The 19,705-nt window shown below is 55.0% G+C and overlaps 1 protein-coding gene across 27 annotated transcripts in view; it reads right to left on the reverse strand.

Annotated features, from left to right (window-relative positions):
* DYSF (dysferlin) overlaps window positions 1–19,705 on the reverse strand; it is a 231,859-nt gene that overhangs the window by 103,589 nt on the left and 108,565 nt on the right. For all 27 annotated transcript variants that reach the window (XM_037736130.1, XM_037736135.1, XM_037736134.1 and 24 more), the window contains 7 exons: window positions 17,504–17,659; window positions 13,671–13,802; window positions 13,415–13,581; window positions 11,867–11,981; window positions 11,465–11,570; window positions 11,049–11,191; window positions 8,522–8,695 (listed from right to left, as the gene is read on the reverse strand). In XM_037736130.1, the coding sequence (XP_037592058.1) occupies window positions 8,522–8,695; window positions 11,049–11,191; window positions 11,465–11,570; window positions 11,867–11,981; window positions 13,415–13,581; window positions 13,671–13,802; window positions 17,504–17,659 (993 nt within the window). The remainder of the gene's footprint in view (window positions 1–8,521; window positions 8,696–11,048; window positions 11,192–11,464; window positions 11,571–11,866; window positions 11,982–13,414; window positions 13,582–13,670; window positions 13,803–17,503; window positions 17,660–19,705) is intronic.

Here is a 19,705-nt window from a genome sequence, read left to right on the forward strand (position 1 = left end):
TTGAGATGGAGTCTCCCTCTCTGTCCCAGGCTGGAGTACAACGGCATGATCTCAGCTCACTGCAACCTCTGCCTCCCAGGTTCAAGTGATTCTCCTGCCTCAGCCTCCTAAATAATTTTTGTATTTTCAGTAGAGGGGGTTTTGCCATATTGGCCAGGCTGGTCTCAAACTCCTGACCTCAGGTATCTGCCTGCCGTGGCCTCCCAAAGTGCTGGGATCAAAGGTGTGGGCCACCGGCCAATAAAGCCTTATTTACAAAAGCAGGCAGAGCGCCAGATTTGGTCTGTAAGACGTAGTTTGCTGACCCCTGCTCCATAAGGGGAGGTTATTATTTTTGTTATATTTTTAGCATTCCCATCTGATAAGTGAGAAAACTGGGGCCCTGAAAAGTTAAGGTCTTCCCAGGGGCTACACAGCAAATTAGTTGGCAGAACTAGGGATACCTCTGCCCACACTCAAGGCTCTTCCCAGGCTCCTGCTACCCCATCAGAGCTCAAAGCACCTGAGCAGAGTTTTGGAGTTCCAGTTGAGTGCCAAGTCAGGGCTGTGGGGAGCCCAGGGCCCACTTCATTTCCCTGGCTGCTCCAGCCTCAGCTTGCAGGGAAACCCCACACAGGCCAGTAGCCCAGGCCAAAGGAGGGGAACCCTTTAAAAGACAGACTCCCTTTCTAATCAGGCTGATTGCAATCTTAAGTAGAATAGCAGGCAAGAGTGCAACCCCATTTAATTTACAGCTGGAGCCAGGGCTTGGAAGCAGCTGCTAAACTCCTTACAAAACTACTGGCTGGCCCTGGGGAGCTGAGGGTGGAATCAGGAAACCTGGAGAATCCACGATGCCACGTGTGGGCTGGCGCAAGCATGTATTCGTGTGTGTTTGTCCCTCGAGGGTTTCCATGTCTCCACATGTGGACATTGCAGAGAACACTGGAGCAGGTTTCATCCCATGCCAGAGTACCTTGGTAATTAGGACAGTTCTATGGCCCAGTTTCCCTGGAATGGTCCTGCTTATGCCTGTTTTTCCAGCGTGATTATTAATAGCATCCCAGACTGGATAAATTATGCTGTCACTCCGGCAATGGCAGATGAAGACCCTCATGCATGTACAATGAACCACATGGGGGACACCCAACACATGCCCCTGACTGTAACACACTCCTCTGCAGCCATGAATCTGGGCACTGGCATTTTGTCTGAGGCACGTGGACATGCAATCGAATCCTCCAGACCTTAGCGTTCAAATCTTAAGGGAAACAGACCCAGGGTCCACACATTGAGAGGAATTACCCAAATTGTCCCCCAATGGAGGACAATAGGAAAAGCAGTGAGGCCTCTGCCTGAGAGGGGATCCAGCCCTCAAGCCACCCGTGCTAGCACAATGCCAGGTACAGAACAGGTGTTCAACTTGAATATTCAAGAAAGAGTCCAGAGATCCACAAAGCCACCTTCCAATAGCCCAGCCCCAGCCCCAGCCATAGACCTCGATTACTAATGAGGCAAACCCCTCACACCTCCCAAGGCCTGCCCTCGCTCGCAGTGCCAGCTCTGGGAACCCAGCCTGGGTCCCCTGCCCACAGCATGGCTTCCTTCAGGTGCAGAGCTGCCCCTCCCTGCCCACCTACATCCGCCCTTCTTTGCAGCCAGCTCAAATCCCAAATTACTCCTCTCTGGCACCAGCCTTTCCCTGACCCACTTCCCTGTGTGCTGACTCCCAACTGGTCTTTCCTGCCTGCTGGCCCAGGCTTAAGCCGCCTGTCTCCGAGGGTCCTCTCTATTGCAGTCGGGACGCTGGCCTCCACCAACCCTCTGCAGGTTTCCCGGGGTGGGGTCTCGGGGGCCAGCTCCTCTCTAGCTGCCTGACTGCCCCAGGACGGTCAAGCTGCCTGGCTATCAGGTTAGGAGAAGGTCACCCAGGGCAGAGGCCTCTAGCCAGCTGCCCAGCAGCCTGCCGCATCCAGTCCTCCTACCCTGGGACTCCACCGCAAAGGGACTCCATGGAGCAGGAGGGAAATTATGCCCTCATAGAAGTGGGGGAATGAAAGTACCAAACGGGGAGTTGGCTGCTGGTCAAGAGACACCTGGGGAAAGGGGCAGAAGAAAGGACAGAAAAGCCATTGCCCAGGCCTCAGTTCTAGTACTGACTTGTGCTGTGCTGCTGGGCATCCCCTCTCAGGCCTCTGTTTCTTCCAGAGCGACATGAGGGGCTGGGAGCTGTTCCAAAGCAGCACTGTCTAATAGATCTTCCCCCAGTAGACCTTCCTCCCATAGACCTTCCTCCCATAAACCTTTCTCCCATAGACCTTCCTCCAATAGACCTTCCTCCCATAGACCTTCCTCCCATAAACCTTCCTTCCATAGACCTTCCTTCCATAGACCTTCCTCCCATAAACCTTCCTCCCATAGACCTTCCTCCAATAGACCTTCCTCCCACAGACCTTCCTCCAATAGGCCTTCCTCCAATAGACCTTCCTCCAATAGACCTTCCTCCAATAGACCTTCCAGCAGTGATAAAATCATCAATGGCTGCACCACCCAATGTGGTAGCCAGCCACTCAGCAGGTATGGCTACTGAGCACTGGAAATGTGGCCTGTCTGATTGGGGAATTGAATTTCCTTATTCTGATTACTTTAAATGCAATCTTAAGAAGCCACCCATGGCTAGTGGCTACTGTGTAGGAAACTGCAGCTCTAGAGCCTCAGTCTCCCCAACTATAAAATGGGGCTAATAATAGAATCCAGCCTTCTGGGGTCATTATGAGATGACACATGTAAAGACTGGTTTTTAGCACATGATAAAATCAATATTAAGAATTCTTATTCTGTATGGGGTCCTGGGTCCCCTGGAGCATTGGATAAAACCACAGACCTTACACCAGATCATACATGTGTGCATGTCCACGCACAACTTTGCATCCAATATCAAGATGCTCCTGCAGCTCCCACGGCGGGTCAGGCACACCTTTAGAAAATGAAAGTTTCTTCCAGCTGCAGAAATCTCCAAGACTCCGAGCACACGTTGCTGACGTTTCTGTCCCTCCCCTCCCTGCCAGGCCCAGGCATCTCAGAGAACCCTTCCCAACACTCAGAGCCAAGCACAGAGGCAGGGCTTGGAAAAATCCTCGATCATGAAGGGCAGGCCCAGGGCAAGGGCGACAGAATGGATTCTGTGAGCTCATCCCGGCAGCCGTCACCAGAGTTCCCAGAGAGGCCGGTGGCGTCAGGAGGGGGTGACTGGGTGGGAGGCGGCGGTGGTGGCTGCCGTGGCCACAAGGGGTGTGGGGTGGAGAGGGAGGCTGGATGGAACGCGCTATAATAGCGGCTTTGTGCTCTGCTTCCCAGCTCCCTGGGAACGCCAGGAAGATTATGAAACCCGGTGTCTTTGGAAATGCCAGGATATTAGCTGGAAAAAGAATAATACGAAAATAAAATAATGCTCGGGATGGAGACAGCAGACGATTAGCAGACGGAGCCAGGGCCTCCCGCTCCGTGGAAGGAGCCAGGCTTGGCCCCTGCAGAAGGTTTCAGGGAAAGGCTGCCTGTGCTAATGAGCAGACAAGGCCTGCCTTCCAAAGAGACGTCTTCCAGAGGGGAGCTGAAAGGCAAGGCCCAGCCCGCTGGTGGACGTGTGGGTCAGGGAAGGGGTGGCAGGAGGCAAGGGGGCACCTCAGGCCTGGTCCAGAGCTTTCAGATTACCAACAAGGCTACCTGGCTTCTACCCACCGCCCTTCTCCAGCCCCTGCAAGGCCTGTCTCCCGCATCCTCCTTCAAGAAGCTTCCCCTCACTAGACCCTGCAACTCTGGAATGTCTCTTATTCTACCTCCAACACTTCAAAAACACAGATTCCAGGGGTTTATTTGCACTCACATGTGAGCATCTCTCTTCTTGATCAGACAGGAGTTCTCCATGAGCCAGGCCTCCAGCATCAGATCAGGGGATCATTAGAAGCAAAGACCACATTTCTCCCACCAAGCCACAGGGAGAACATATCATCTTGTCCTGCCTCCCTCCCCAGGACCCTGGCCACACACCTCCCAGCAGGAATGCACACACTCTGCCACTCTTAGAAGAGCACCCAAGCAGGGGACCAATGGGAGCCCCATCTTGATGAGGCACTTTGTACTTCACATCTGTGCTACTCCGAGATAGCCCCTGGACCAGCAGCATCAGTGTCACATGGAGCCTTGTTAGACACGGAGACTCTCGGGCCCCACCGGACCCTGAATCAGGAGTCTGCATTTTAACACTATCCCCGGACGGCACCTACTTTCACTAAGTCTGAAAAGCACTTCGCTGGACCCATCATCATTAATCCTTATAATGGTTCTGGGATGCGGTTACTTGTGCAAGTGGGGTAACAGAACCACTAATGGCGTGAGTGACCTGTCCGTAGCAGGGAAAGCAGAATTCAAGCCACAGAGGCCTCACCCATCAATGAATCACCAGGCATCAGGGACCCATGGGCAGAGACCAGCTCTCAGGATAGAATCTGGGTCGTAGCACCCAGGAAACCCAACCACCTTCCCCCAGGATGCAGGGGGGACCTTAGCCCTAGTGCTGTGCGGGGGCATCAGGACATCCTGGGACAAAGACAGCAGCTCAGCAGTGGGAGCCCAAACCACCTCCAGTCCTGTCAGAAAGATGGAAAGGTGACCGTGGAGGATGAGTGTGAGTGTCAGAGAGACAGTATGTGTGAGTGTGCATGCTATCGTGTATGTATTCATGTGAGAGTGTGTAAGGGAGTGTGTATATGTCAGAGTGTGTGTGTGTGTGTGTGTGCTGGTGTGTATGAGTGTGGAGGGAGAATGTGTTGGTGGGTGTGAGGGAGGGTGTGTGTGTGATTGCGTATGTTAGTGTGTGGGGGGTGTATGAGAGTGGTTATGTGTGTGTGCATGTGTATGTGTTGGTATGTATGACAGTATGTAGAGAGAGTGTGTTGATGTGTGTAAGGGTGTGTGTGATTGCACAAGTGTTAGTGTGTTTGTGAGGGAGTGTGTAGGAGTGTGAGTGGGTATGTGTGTGTTGTGTGTGTGTGTGTGTGTGGTATGTATGAGTATGTAGAGAGAGTGTGTTGGTGTGTGTGAGGGTGTGTGTGTGATTGCATAGGTGTTAGTGTGTTTGTGAGTGCGTGGGAGTGTGTATGAGAGTGGGTATCCATGTGTTGTGTGTGTGTGTGGGGGGGGGGCTGGTATGTATGAGAGTATGTAGAGTGTGTTGGTGTGTGTGAGGGTGTGTGTGTGATTGCATAGGTGTTAGTGTGTTTGTGAGTGCATGGGAGTGTGTACGAGAGTGGGTATGCATGTGTTGTGTGTGTGTGTGTGTGTGTGTCTGGTATGTATGAGAGTATGTAGAGTGTGTTGGTGTGTGTGAGGGTGTGTGCGTGATTGCATAGGTGTTAGTGTGTTTGTGAGTGTGTGGGAGTGTGTATGAGAGTGGGTCTGCGTGTGTTATTGTGTGTGTGTGTTGGCATGTATAAGAGTATGTAGAGTTTGTTGGTGTGTGTGAGGGTGTGTGTGAGAGTGTGATTGTGTGTGTGTTAGAGTGTGTGTTGGTATGAGTGTGTGGAGAGTGTGTGTTGGAGTGTGTGTTGGTGTGTNTAGAATATTTCCAAAAAACCCACTTTATTTACTGAAAATAATTTCTTCTAGTGTATTAATATTATATTTTGTTCTGTTTGCCATGAAGAAAATCAAAAGAGAGTGTGTGAGTGTGTGTCATCACTCAAGTATAGAGTCTTCCAGACAGTCAAGTGGGCCTGTGGCCCTGCCCAAATGCCAGACACACCTAAACCACCCAAAACTCTCTGGTCCTCCAGCTGCAGGTGTGTGGGATCCAACCTCTGAACCCACCATCTTCCTCTGGTTCTCTCTGCCAGCCAAACTGTCCCAGGACTCAGGGCCTTACTGCATTGGTCTCATCCGAATATCACAGGAAGTCACATGTGAATGACAATCTGTCACCCTCCTGTGGCTGTTGAGTCACACCTGGTTTCACCGATTCCTTAGGACACTTTCTTCCACATAAAGAATACACAGATTGGTTTCTCTGCTTCTGGAAAGTGCCCCCCTCATTCTCCCAGGCGCTGAGCCATGAAAGCTTGGCAGTAGGTCCCCCAGCCTTGTCACCTTCTTCCTCCAGGCCCAGCCAGCCCCAGTGCCCATCCACGCTTTGTCCACATGTCTCCAGTCACCTCTTCCCCACTCCTGGCCCCCTCAGCCCCCTACCCCAGCCTTCCCGCCCTGGGCTGCCTGGCAGGCAGCCACCAGCTCTGTCTCCCTCACACAGCACTTCACCGTGTGTGTCAGCCTTGCCAGGGCCAACCGTGAACTCATCACAGCCCGCCCCACCCTGCCCTGCGGCCTGGCAACCACAGGGCCTCACCGTCCACCTCCAGCCCTTCCCTCCCCAAACCCTGTGGTTCCACCTCCCTCCACCTCGACCCCATGGCCTCACTCCAGGTGGTCACCTCTCCTGGGTCTCTACCCAAGAGTCCTCAAGCTTCCTGATGGGAGGCTCCACCTCCCAAGCATCCTCCTTGGCTGCTTGACCAATGGTTCCAAAGCCCAGCTCTGACCAGAACACTCCTCTTGTCAACAGCTCACACTGGCTCCCTACTGCTCTGGTCACCATCTGGACCATCTGGAGCTCTTTGCCCAACACTGCTTTGGTTTTTGTGTTTCGGTTTTTGTTTTTCTTTTCAGAAGCTCCTCTCCCCAATCTGGTGGTGCTGTCAATCACAGAGAAGGGGCATGGCCCACGCCCACCAATCAGAACACTCCATCCCTCACCCCAGCGCAGGGACTGGCTAGGTACCGGGTAGAGCTGGGTAGTCATGCCCAAGACTTCACTGACATTACTGAGAAAGCAGCACTCTGGGATCTCAAGCTGCCAGGAAAACAGAGTGTGGTACCATGGGCTGGGCTACTTTATCTAGCAGAACTTTGCTGGCTGGAGGGATGATGTTGGCCTTTCATCACCAATACCATCTTTGCTACCACACAGTGAGAGCCCGTGTGAGACAAGGCCAAGACAGAGGGGCGAGTCCTGGGACACTGTGAACCTGTTTCCTGCCAGGCCTAAGGGCTGGTTCACCTCTTGGGTTCTTCCCAACTCTGTGAGCCCACAAACCCTTTTTCCCCTTGGCCCCTTTGGGTGGAGCTCTGGCTGTTGGAAACAGATCCTGATTGCACAGCGTGTCTTACTGGTCTTCTCAGACCTGGCTCTGACTCTGAGGCCTGCCAAGGTCTTTACACCCCACCCCTCAGCTGGAGCCATAGGACCATCACCAGCCCCTGCCCAGTGCCCAGGCCAGGCCCTTTCTGACTCAAAGCAGAGGGGCTGCAGAACACCAGCCCCACCCCAGGAGGCTCCCCGACTGTGGCTGCTCTTACCTGGGCAGCAGTTCCATCCTATCCTCCCCTGCCCTGGCTGGAGGACCAGTCCACAGCCCAGAGAGCCCAGAGCTCTGCCACCTCCCTCAGTCTCCACTTGACCTGGCTGAGGGACAAGGGAGGGGCTTTTTCCAAAGTCTGTGGCAGGCTCCTCTGATGTCCTCAAGCCCCCCAGAGAGCTTCCTCTCCTATACTGCCAGTGCTGGGCCTTGCCCACCATTGAGGCCTGAGACTGACAGAGCCTCCCCACCCCCGCCCATTCACTCTCAAGGCCACTGCTGGCTTCTCATCCTTCCCAGTGCCCAGCCCAGCAGATCCTGGGCCTCCCTGCAGCGCTCCCCCAGCTATCAAAGCTGGGTTGTCCTACAGATAGGTGACCCCAACCACACACACACAGCTGGCTTCACATGGACACCCTCACATCCCATGGGACCCACTCCCTAGGGCCCCAGCTCAAACACCCAGGGAGATGCCAGTCCTGGCTGGATTTCAGAGGGGATGGCTCCTCAGAGCAGCAGAGCAGGGACAGGCTATGCGCCAGTACCAAGTGTTCGCTCAGACTGTCCCAGAGGCACCTGCTCCTCTCTTTTGAGGAGCCCGTCACCCAGGCCCTGGAGAACCTTGAGCCTACCCCAGTTCCAATGACTACAGAGAGTGCATCCTGGGGCAGGAAAACCATCCTGGGGCTCAGCTTCTAAGGCACACCTCTCCCCCAAAATTGCTGGGGATGCCCATGAGATGGTCTCTGCCTTGGGACGAGACACGTGCAACCAAGGACACTCTGGGGCCTCAAGACCTCTCTCACTCCTCCCGTGCCCATCTTCATGCCAGCCAGCCAGGCACAGGTCAGCCGGATGGCCAAGGCCATCTACCCCTCTGCTTTCATCTTGAGTACTCAAAGTAGTAGCAGCAGGTGTTCCAGCGCCAAGGAAAGAGCTTTTTTATTTTAGGACACCTAGACTGGGGCCACCTTCCCCACACGCCACCCCACAGGTACTGAAGCCAGGATGACCAGCCAGTGATCCATCCAAACGTCCTAACCTGGGGTCCCTGCACCTCTTCCACATCAGCCTGAACAGCCCTGGAAAACCAAGACGCACCCCACCCGACCCAGGACAAGCGCAGCCCCACATACCAGGGCCCCCTCAAGGGCAAACACAGCTGCAGGTCCCGTCTTCTCCAGTGGCTCCATGCGACGGCGCCAGCGGCGGCGGCGGAAGGCATCCGTCTTGCGGTACTCAAGGTGGAACTTCCAGCCAAAAAGAGAGGCATACTCCCAGCCCTCACCCTCCGCCTCCGCCTGCCTGTGCTGCACAAGAGAAGGGGCAGACTCAGAGGCTGGTGGGAAGCCTGGGGGAGTCCTCAGCTTAGCTCCACCTTTGCCTTCCTGTCCTCCATGAGAGCTCCCCACCAGCTCCCATACCAGCACCCTCCAGGTGGGAAAACCTGGAAGGGCCACCTGGAGGTGAGGGGCTTTCTGCAGTCACAGGAACCCCAGGTCAGAAAATCAGGAGGGGAGGCCAGGCATGGTGGCTTATGCCTGTAATTCCAGCTACGGGGGAGGCTGAGGCAGGAGAATTGCTTGAACCCAAGAGGCAGAGGTTGCAGTGAGCAGAGATCGCACCACTGCACTGAAGCCCAAGCAACAGAAGGAGACTCTGTCTAAAAACAAACAAAAATCAGGAAGGGAGAGGAGGCTCTGTGGGCTGCAGGGAGAAGAAAAGAGCCAGAAAGGGACGGTAGGCTAATGAAGTGACGGAAACACTGGGCTTCTGACTTGTTTGTTTGAATTCTGGGTGGATTTCATGAATCCAAAGTTTTCTTGTCATTTCCTTTTTCTTTTTCACATCCTGTAGTGGGTCTGCAGTTCAGAGGTAAAGGGAAGATCCTACTCCCCAACCACAGCCGATTTCTTCCCAGGAGGCTAGACCCAGCTCAGCTGTGGAGGGACCCCCTGTACCTCATCCATGGGGCCCCTTTCCTGGGCCTGGAGGGAGGCCCCTTGCCATTCAGCTACTGAGAGAGAGTGACCTGGCACTGTCGTGAGACACCACCTCAGGCCAGGGCCAGGAGCACAGTGACAAGGGCCCGTCCTGGAAGCCAGCTGTGCCCCTCTCCAGGAAGGATGCTGGCTTGGGGATGGCAGGCAAGGCACATAAGCCTGGGCAGGCTTTGTGGGCAGGCTTTGCCTCTGTCTGCCGGGTGATCCTTCAGGGAGAAAGTTGAATCTGTCTGGTTTACAGCACCAGGAACAGCTAGTCATCCAAAAGCCTTGCTCCTCCCCGCACCCAGCAACAGCCCTCTCTAGTTTCTCTGCCCCCAAGGAGAAAGGAAAGAACCTGGATCATGCCACATGCTACTCCTGGACTAAGGGAGGTCTAGTTCTTGAGCCAAAATTCAAATGTGTGTTTAGGAAAGAAGATCATAGACCAAGAAGGTCCAGGGAGGCAGGCACTGAGACTGTGCAGTGTGCGGGCCCCTGTGCAACGCTGCAGCAAGTGCATGTGCTTGCGTGGGTCCACCCACGTGCACAATGGGCCTGACGGTGTCCCGTGGCATCTGTGCTCAACTGTGGCCATGTGTGCTCACACTGCATGAATGCCAGTGGGGCCCACCCCAGCCCCTTCACCAGCCAGTGCACTTGCACGGTGCACCCACCCCCATCTGCCATCAGCATCGACGGCTCCCAGCTCCCAGTGGCTACCTGCTCCAGGGAACTCCCATGACTGAAGGGAACCACCTCACTGAAGAGATAGGTATGTGCCCCAGCTCACCCCGGGAAACCCCAAGCCTGGACAGACAGCTGAGAGGATACAAAGCCCAGTCCCACCTCCAGGTGAGGATTCTGTGGTGTTCTGAGGTGGGTGCCTCCCCAGGCCACAGCTGACCTGCCTGAAGTTATATCCTTGCTCCTCACAGCCCTGAGGGCACTGCCATAATAATGTGCAGCCAAATCCACATCTGAGCCTCTGCCTCCAGGAAACCCAGCCTAAGACACAGGCTGTGGGTGACTTTCCATCTTCCAGGTCAGTGTGTGAACTCTGCATGTGACCCCCTCACATAATCATGGGCATCTGAGTATGTCTATGAGCATCTGCAGGTGTGCTGGGTGTGATCTGTGTGTGTGCTGGATGTGATCCGTGTGTGTGCTGGGTGTGATCTGGGTGTGCTGGGTGTGATCTGTGGGTGTGCTAGATGTGATTTGTGTGTGTACTGGGTGTGATCTGTACATGTACTGGGTGTGATCTGTGGGTGTTGGATGTGATCTGTGGTTGTGCTGGGCGTGATCTGCGGGTATGTTGGATGTGATCTGTGTGCACTGGGTGTGATCTGTGTGCACTGTGATCTGTGTGTGTGCTGGGTGTGATCTGTGGGTGCGCTGGGTGTGATCCGTGGGTGTGCTGGGTGTGATCTGTGTGTGCTGGGTGTGATCCATGGGTGTGCTGGGTGTAATCTGTGTGTGCTAGATGTGATCTGTGTGCATGCTGGGTATGACCTGTGTGTGTGCTGGGTGTGATCTGTGAGCACCTCCAGTGAGTCCTGGGCATCTGTACATGCCGTGTGCACACATGCCTGTGTCTGTGTGCATGCAGGTCTGCACCTGTGCCTGCTGGCCACCTGTAACCAGAGGCCTCACTCCCACCCACCACCTGCTGGCTCACCCTCTTCAGTGCTTCCATCTGGCTGAGATCCCTCCTGCGAAGGCGCACCCAGCGCCGCCTTCGGTATGTGTAGTACATCTTCTCAGCGGGGACCCAGTGCTTCGGCTTCCGGTCTGGGGGGATGGTGATGCTATACTCCCAGCCTAGGGAAGAGGGAATCCGTCACTCTTTGCTTAGCAATTCCCCATCTCTCCTGGGACCATCTCTGAATTTGGGGCATGGTCACAGACTCTTGAGTAGCCCCTGACTCTTGGTCCTAATTGGCCTAATTTGTAGCTTGGGGGTGCCTTCAGGGAGTGTCCCTGGATGAAAGGATGAAATAGCCCAGTGAAGGGCCCTGGCATTCAGCTGTCCCCACCAGCATGGCTTGAGAGCTCGCCAGGGATGGGGCTCGCCTGGCTCCATGTGCTGCCCACCTTGCTCATCGACAGCCCGGTTGAGGTCTGTGGACCATTCCTCATCTTCCCACTTCCAGCCCAGTGGGCATTCAATGTCATCCTTGGGAAGCACTTTCTCCCCATTCTAAGGACAAAACCAGACAGGCAGGCAGAGAGGAGACAGGTAGATGTGAGCAGGCAGGCAGAAAAGATGCAACTTGATGACATACACTCCTCAAAGTCCCGGATAGAAGGGCAGAGCCCAGAGTCAGTGTCCTGTCCCCACAGCACCCCACACTCCCTCTGGAAACCAAAGCATGAAGGCTCTGGAGGTAGGAGGTAGCAAGGAGAAACATGTCCCAGCCCTCCCTGAGCCGCAGGTACCTCTGGAGACCAAACATCTAGACCCCACCTGGCCCTGCCCCTGAGCGCCCGCTTTACCACGTCGGTGTAGTTGTCACTCATGTAGATCCACTGGCCTCCAGGAAGCCGGGTCTGGTTCTCAAACACCTCCTCCACGAAGCTCAGGTGACCGGCATCCGTGTCATGGAGCAGTCTGCAGGAGAGGGCCGGTCAGAGTCTCTGCTGGAGAGGCCCCCTCCATCCACCACCTCCAGGAGAGCACCCCTGCCTGTGTCAGCCTCACCCCAACCAACAGTGAGAGACTTCGGGGTGGGTGGGGAGGGGAGGGTGCAAGAGACCAGGGCAGAGAGTGAAGAGGAGACCTAGGGACACTCCGAGATCATCAAGGACAAAAGAGCACATCACCTAAGGTAAACAGAAAAGGAGGCCAACTGAAGATACCAAAAGGCAGATGGCCAGTCGAGGCTCAATAGGCAGTTGTAAAAATAGAAAGTGTTGGCCGGGTGCGGTGGCTCACGCCTGTAATCCCAGCACTTTGGGAGACCAAGGCAGGCAGATCAAGAGGTCAGGAGTTCAAGACCAGCCTGGCCAACATGGTGAAACCCCATCTCTACTAAAAATACAAAACCTCGCTGGTCATGGTGGTGCTAGACTAGAATTCTAGCTACTCAGGAGGCCAAGGCAGAAGACTCGCTTGAACCCAGGAGGCAGAGGTTGAGGTGAGCCAAGATCGCGCCACTGCACTCCAGCCTGGGCAACAGAGCAAGACTCCGCACCCTCAAAAATATATATATATAAAGTGTTTTCAAGCTGTACTGGTAAGATCTGAGTGCCTGCCTGCACAACGAGTTATACTTAAACACCAAGCGCTAAATGCCAAACAGGAAGAGGAGAGGGGAGAGAGGCGAAGATATCAATGCACATGGAGAAGGACCACGTGGATCTGAGAGGGACTGAGAGGGAAAGGACCACTCAGGGGAATGTGTGAGCAGCCCAGACACGAGCAGGGTTCACGTGCAGAGGAGGTGATGGGCTTGTTCTGGGTGTCTTGGAGGATGGGGCCACACCCAGCAGACGCCACACAGAATGGAGGTTTAGGAATAAAGGCCTGGGTAGGCATGGTAACTCAAGCCTGTAATCCCAACACTTTGAGAGGTTTAGGAGAGAGGATCACTTGAGCCCAGGAGTTCAAGACCAGCCTGGGCAACATAGTGAGACCCTGTCTCTACAAAAAATTTAAAAATGAGCCAGGCATGATGGCGTGCGCCTGTGGTCCCAGCTACTCAGAAGGCAGGAGCAGGAGGATCACCTGAGACCAGGAGGTTGAGGCTGCAATAAGCTGTGATCGTGCCACTGCACTCCAGCCTGAGTGACAGAGTCAGACTCTGTCTCAAAAAAAATTTTTTTAGTGAAAAGAATAAAGGGCTGCCTGACTGTCCAAGCCCTCCAGAAAGGACGGCAGCCTGGTGAGCCTCAGTCCTGGGAGAGCTCAGTGGCAGTTCCTATGACCCATGCAGCAGCAAGCAGAGGGATCAGCAGAGCCACAGCCTGCCTCCGAAAGGCGGGTGCAGTCCCTGGTGGGCAGCCTGGCCTGCCCCTCCCCAACCCTCCCTGCCCACGACTCACGTCTTCTCCGGACACACGAACCAATCTCCAGCCCAGGTCCAGCCAGCCGAGGGGCGGAAGCTGTCCTTGGGTAGCTTGATCTTGCCCGTGACGTCAGAAAACTTGGGGTAGGTGAGGCCCGTTGTGCCCCAGTTGCCGACCAGGGCCAACTTGGTCTGGTTCTCATACTGGAGGGCCAGGAAGAATGAGACATGAGCAGGGGGCCAAGGCAGCTCCAGGGAGTAGGAGGCAGAGGTGGGGGCTGGCAGGCACTCACGGTTTCAGCAAAGACAGACAGCTTCCCCTCAGCAAACTGGTTGAACTCCTTCTCATCCACAGAGAGCCCAAACCACAGCTTGACCCGTATCTGCACTGGCATCCGGGCCCCAGGCATCTTCTCCATCGGATACTGGGTACCAGAAAAAGACAGAAACCCACAGTCCCCTTCAGGATCTGGATGTCCCCAAGAGAGGCTGGGGAGGCAGAGTCCCCCAGGCCTGGGTAGACCAGGCTGACACCCCCATTGGGAGTGTCCCCTGTGGGAGCCTTACCAGAATTGCATGGAAGGGGAGTGTACCATTAAGATACGCTCACCCCGCCACCCACTCCACGCCAAGTTTCCTTCCCATCAAAGGCAAAGCCTACGTCATTCCCTCCTAGGAGCACTCTGCTCTGCAGAGAGGGGCCATATGTAGCCGAGGACCTCTCCTCTCTCCTCCCACCACATCCTCACTTCCATTTTCTTCTGGAACAGCGCTTGCCAATGGGACTTTCTGCTATGATGAAAATGGTTTATATCTTTGCCATTCAATATGGTAGCCACTACCCCCATGCAGCTACTGAGTACTTGAAATGTGGCCAGTTTGACTGGGGAGATAAATTTTTCATTTCATTAACTTTTAATTAATGTAAATTTACATAGCCGGCTCTGGCTCCCATATTGGACAGCACAGTTCTAAAACTTGTCTCTAAAAGAGGCACGATGATGCAGATCTGGAAGAAGAAGAAATTAAAGCCTCCCCCTTCATGTGTAGTACTTTGTTTTTTTTTTGGTTGGTGTAACATCTAATATCCCTACCCTTTCAAGTGATTATCAGCATGTCAACCACTATTCACTGGTCTTCAACTGCTTTTTATCCTGAAACTTTCAGAAGCTCTGCCAAATGGAATAACCACAGCGACCCAACATGGGGCAAAAACTATTCTCCACAATTACTTCACCATTTGATTGAAACCAAAGGTCAGACACAGCCTGAGAAGCAGAAGCTCCTGCTCTTCAAATTCACATTGTCCCCTAGAGGAGGCAACACATTCAGCACCCAGGCCCGGCATCAGCTCAGAGCAGCATGTCCCTCGGGGCGGGAGCCGAGTGAGAAAAGTTTGGATGGGTTCAGAAGAGGAAAGGGAGGCTGAGGTAAGGGGTCCCGAGCTGGTCAGGGAGGCCAGGATCCCTGGAAGGAGAGCCCACAGCAGGTAGGAGGCTCAGGAAGGGGCAGAGGACATGCCAAGGCAGAGGCCACCTCATCCTTCCCTCCCACAGACGCAGCCCCCCTTCTTTTGGTTCATCTTCAGCGAAGCCTGTAGGAGCCCCTGAGTCCACGTGTCCGGCCCCGGGAAACCTCTCCGCGGCTGTTCGCTCCGGCGTCCTCTCCCCCGGGTAGTTAACTGCCTTTCTCCTCCAAACCACTAGCCCCAGGGAGATGGGAGGAATGCCTGACCCCCACTTCCCCCATCCACCCCCGGCTCTCTCCCCTGTCCTCCCCCAGACAGGGCCAGCCTGCCGGACCCAAAATAGCAACAGCAAATAAAGAAATGTCTAGTTTGGGGCTCCTCTCTCTCTGCTGGTGCTCATTTTTTCCAACTTTGGTTTAAGTTAAGAAACACCAATGTTTTCTTGGTCTCTGCTCACTGCCAACATTTTTGTAGAGCTTGCTCAGGAGCTACTGGCGGGGCTCATAAACTCAGTGGGGAAGACTTCGAGAAACAATTCTATATCTTTTTTTTTTTTCTTTTGCTTGAAATCAGGGAAAATTTTTCAGTTTGCATTTCCCTGAAGCTACATGGCCAAGAGGTCAGAACCTGGAGCTCATCCCCTCCCAGCGAATCCACCAAGCACACCTCGGCAGAACCCCCACCTCATCCCCGCCCCCACCCCTCTCACAGACAGCCTTCCCCAGTCAGCCTCACTCAGATGGGGCCACTCCTTGACTTCCTTTCCTTTCTGCCCTACCAGGCGAAGAACTGGCTTAGGAGGTAGATTCTCGGAGGTTAGGCTCTGATAAGCACAGGAGGTTAGGATCTAATGGGGAACGTGCCCCGGGTGGCACATGAGCAGGTGGTGCCCAACACACACACACACACAAACACACACACACACACACACACGCACCCTGTGTGCAGACATCTACCATCCCTGGCCATGAGTTGGCCTCCAGCCATGACATGCATGGAGCAGGGGAGCTCCCCAAAAGGAAAAGGGGAGAGGTCGGGAGAGAAACTGACATCCATTGATCACTTAGCTCCAGCAAGACCCATCACCTGTGCTACCTAACTCAACCCCCAAAACCTGTAAAGTGGGCAGCCCCACCCACCCTCATTTTACAGCTGAGAAGACAGCAGGCAATTCAGAGAGATAAAGCAACCTGCCTGAGGCCACACTGAGCTCCAACGAGCCCTGGCATCCTCTGTGCTACTGAAACCAGTCCTCTCCACACCTCCCAGGGGATGACCGGCCAATATATGAATGGGTCGGCATCACTCAGAGGGCTCTGCTCCAGGGTTCGAGACTCAAATAAGTCAACGACAGCTCCCTGGGAGGGGGAAGAGGGAGGAAAGATGTGGGGAAGGGGAAGGTTGAGCGCAGAGGGGCTTTGGGGAGGTGGACTAGGCTGGATGAAGGCCAGGTGGCTTAGGCCACGGGGCCCTGAATGCTAGCAGAGCTATCTGGGGCAAATGAAAAGAGGTAAGGAGGGTCCAGCACCTTGGGAGGGCAAAGCAGGTGGATCACCTGAGGTTCAAGACTAGCCTGGCCAACATGGTGAAACCCCCGTCTCTACTAAAAATACAAAAAAAAAAAAAAATTTAGCTGGGCAGGGTGGCAAATGCCTGTAACCCCAGCTACTCAGGAGGCTGAGGCAGAAGAGTCACTTGAACCAGGTAGCCAGAGGTTGCGGTGAGCCAAGATCACGCCACTACATTCCAGCCTGGGCGACAGAGCAAGACTCCATCTCAAAAAATAAGAAGAAGAGGTAAGGAGCAGGCCTGCTTCTCAGGGCCACTCCTCCCCAAGCAGGGGCAGCCTTGCTGACAGCCCTTCACGGAGGACCCTCCCTTGGGCCGGGGCAGCCATCGTGCAGGGAGGGATCTCCCGCACTGTGTCCTGCACACCAGGCCACTCCATGGCCAGAGCAGCCTTGGCTCTATGTCTGCACATGAGTCTGGAGAGGCGCACAGACGGGCTCTCCCCAAGCGCTTGCTCACCTCCCTGTCGCCCACCTCCAATTGCTGGTGACCTCCCTGGAAAGGAGGAAGAGGGAGCAGGGATGGGTGTTGGAAGACGAGAAAGGGCAGGAGAGGTGGGGGCTGGTGAGACTAGGGGACAGAATTACATGCTCCCAGCTCCCCAGTGGGTCCAGGTTATGGTGCGCCTGTCCCAAGCTCCAGATACCAGCCTTCCCAGCAGGGAGGACCTGAGCCTCAGGCTCCAGCTCCAGTCCAGGGCACTGGTATGAAGGCCAGGTCTTGCAAGGCCTGCAGTGTCTGGGAGCTGGGGACTGGGGCCTTCCTGTAACGGACCTGCCTAGAAGGACAAACACAGCCCCGGGGATCAGCCCTCCCAGATGGCCTGGGCCACAGGCTCCACCTCATTCACTCCCAGCGCCATTGATTCCAGCTCCAACCTACTCACTTTCTAGACTAGGCGCAGGGGCCTGGGGACTTTGTGAGGGACCAAGGAAGACAAAAGTTGTTTGACCGAGAGACCTCCTCTGCTTCCCAGACCATACCCTGAGAACTGAGACAGGCAGAGAACAGGAGGGAAACACAAGAGGTGGGAGAAAGGCCTGGTGTTGGGAAGAAGATGATCATGACTTGGGAAGAATGAAAACTCACTTTCAGAAAGATGGTTTGCAGCTTCCCACAATTCTTGCCACAGTAGGTGGCACCCCGCCGGGAGAAGAGGACTTGGTGGGCAGGAACCCGCTGGTATGCCACACGCTTGTCTCCCTGTAGCATCCAGATGACGATGTCCGGCAGGCTGTTCTGGGGCTGAAGAGAGGGCGGAGGTCAGGGTGGGGAGGGTGACGCCCCAGGCCCATGCCCCAGAGCCACACTGAGAGCTGACCTCTGACTCAGAGGCCACAGAGGCCTCTCCTCCCCAGCTTCCATCCCACATGCTGCCCACCCTGGCCTTCCCCCAGACCTCCCAGGGCTGGCTGGTGTCTGGCTTGAGTAGCCGTGAGCCCTCAGAGGACAGAGCTGCCCCCAGCTCCCATGAGAAGCCTGCCAAGATTACTGAGCTGAGTACATCCTTCTGTGAAGAGATGTTCCTGCCAGGACCTCAGAGCTTACCTTCTTAGGTCCTCGTTACCAGGTAGACATTCCCAGGGGTCAAATATCAGAGAACTAGATTTGACCTGGGAGAGAATGTCACACCTGGGATGCCACCACCTTCCTCAGCCCCGAGAGCAGGAGCAGATCCACAGAAGGTATGTCCTTCCCAGATGACACATCCTGCACCCCTAACAGCTGGGACTCCCATGGCCTGAAGACACTGGACTCGGAAAATGGTGACTAGTCCAGAACCAAACCTCGAGGCCCCTAAGCCCCTTGGGGCCTCCAGCATGATTGACAACTGCCCCCAGCTGCACACTCTGGAGAGCAGGCTGACTGGGTAAGGTATTGGCTCCCAAGGATGGGGAGCAAAGTGTGCCACCCAGGGCTTCTGCTGAGACAATGCTCCTGCAGTGCCGGCGAAGCGTGCCCATGCATCACTTCATTGAGCCCCGACAGCGACCCCAGGAGGAGGACAGGCAGCCCCAGCAGACCAGTGAGGAAATTCCGGCTTCGAGAGCTTAGGAGCCAGCACAGGTTTTCTGCCTTCAAATATGTGTTCCTAACCACTACACCAGGGGTTCTCAAAGTGTGGCATGCATAGCAGCAGCAGCAGCTTCTGGAAACTTGTTAGAAATGCATATTTTCAGGCTCCTCCCCACTTCCGGGGGTGGGCAGAAACTCGAGGGGTGGGCTCTAATCTGTTTTTCACACGCCCCCCCAGGGGATTCTGAGGTACCTGCAAGTTTGAGAAGGGCTCCTCCACGGGCCCTCGCAGTGACAGGACTGTTCCACCTTGACCCCTTGACCCCGGCCATATCACAATTGGTGCTTAAGCGTTCAGGGGTCAGTCTGGGCCAAGATTACAAAGGACAGCCCGTGACCACCCTGAATGGTTGGTCTGCTGCCACTGTGAGCGGTTGGTCCACCACTGAGTGACAGTGTCCACCAGGGAACTGGCCTGTGCCTATAGGCCCTGCTGACTCCAGGGACCCACATCCCTTCCTGAGCAGCCTCCCTCTCCCCTTCCACCACTTCCTCCAGTGGTCCCTCTCCAGGCCCTGCTTCTCACACTCCTGGGGAGGGTCCCTACCTCCTCCCTCAGAGTCCCACATGGCTCTGGTTAGAGCAGGCAGCAGCTGTATCTGCCCATTTGTGAGCAAACCCTCTCATTCCCAACAAATCCCTGACCTGCCTGTTTGCCAGGGAACAGAGTGGATGCATCTGGCCTCACAGACCTCAGGGGGAGGGTCTGCAGGTGGGGAAAGAGTTCCCCAAAGACAAAAGAGTTCCCCAAAGACAAACCGGAGCGGTTTCTCTCTGTATCTACAGCAAAGCTCAGAGTTACAGAAAATGTAGCCTCCTCGGGCCTGGAGCTCAGAGGCACCCAGGAGAACAGGGCCCAGACAGGGCAGGTTGTTGGCCAGATGCAGGCAGGCACTGGCTGGCAGGAGGGAGTCGGGAACCTGGGGAAGCAGGCCCTGGCACTGAACCTAGAACCTAGAACCAGGCACCTTGGATTCTGGTCCCAGCTCTCTCTGACATACTTTGGCAAGCAGAGGGCATTTAACTACCTACTGTGTGCCAGGCCCCATAACCCCCAGTATCCCATTGCACCCTCTCTCTCTTCCTTCTGCAAATTGGTACATTAAAGTTCAGAGAAGTTAAGCCACTTGCCCAAGGTCACCCAGCAATGGAACCAGGGTGGGTAATAATCCAGATATTCCCCTTGTCCTTGTCAGTTCTGAGGTTCCAGGCAGC

This window comes from Cebus imitator, unplaced genomic scaffold (genome assembly GCF_001604975.1).
Source record: "Cebus imitator isolate Cc_AM_T3 unplaced genomic scaffold, Cebus_imitator-1.0 Scaffold23, whole genome shotgun sequence".
In the NCBI taxonomy this organism is placed as follows: Eukaryota; Metazoa; Chordata; class Mammalia; order Primates; family Cebidae; genus Cebus; species Cebus imitator.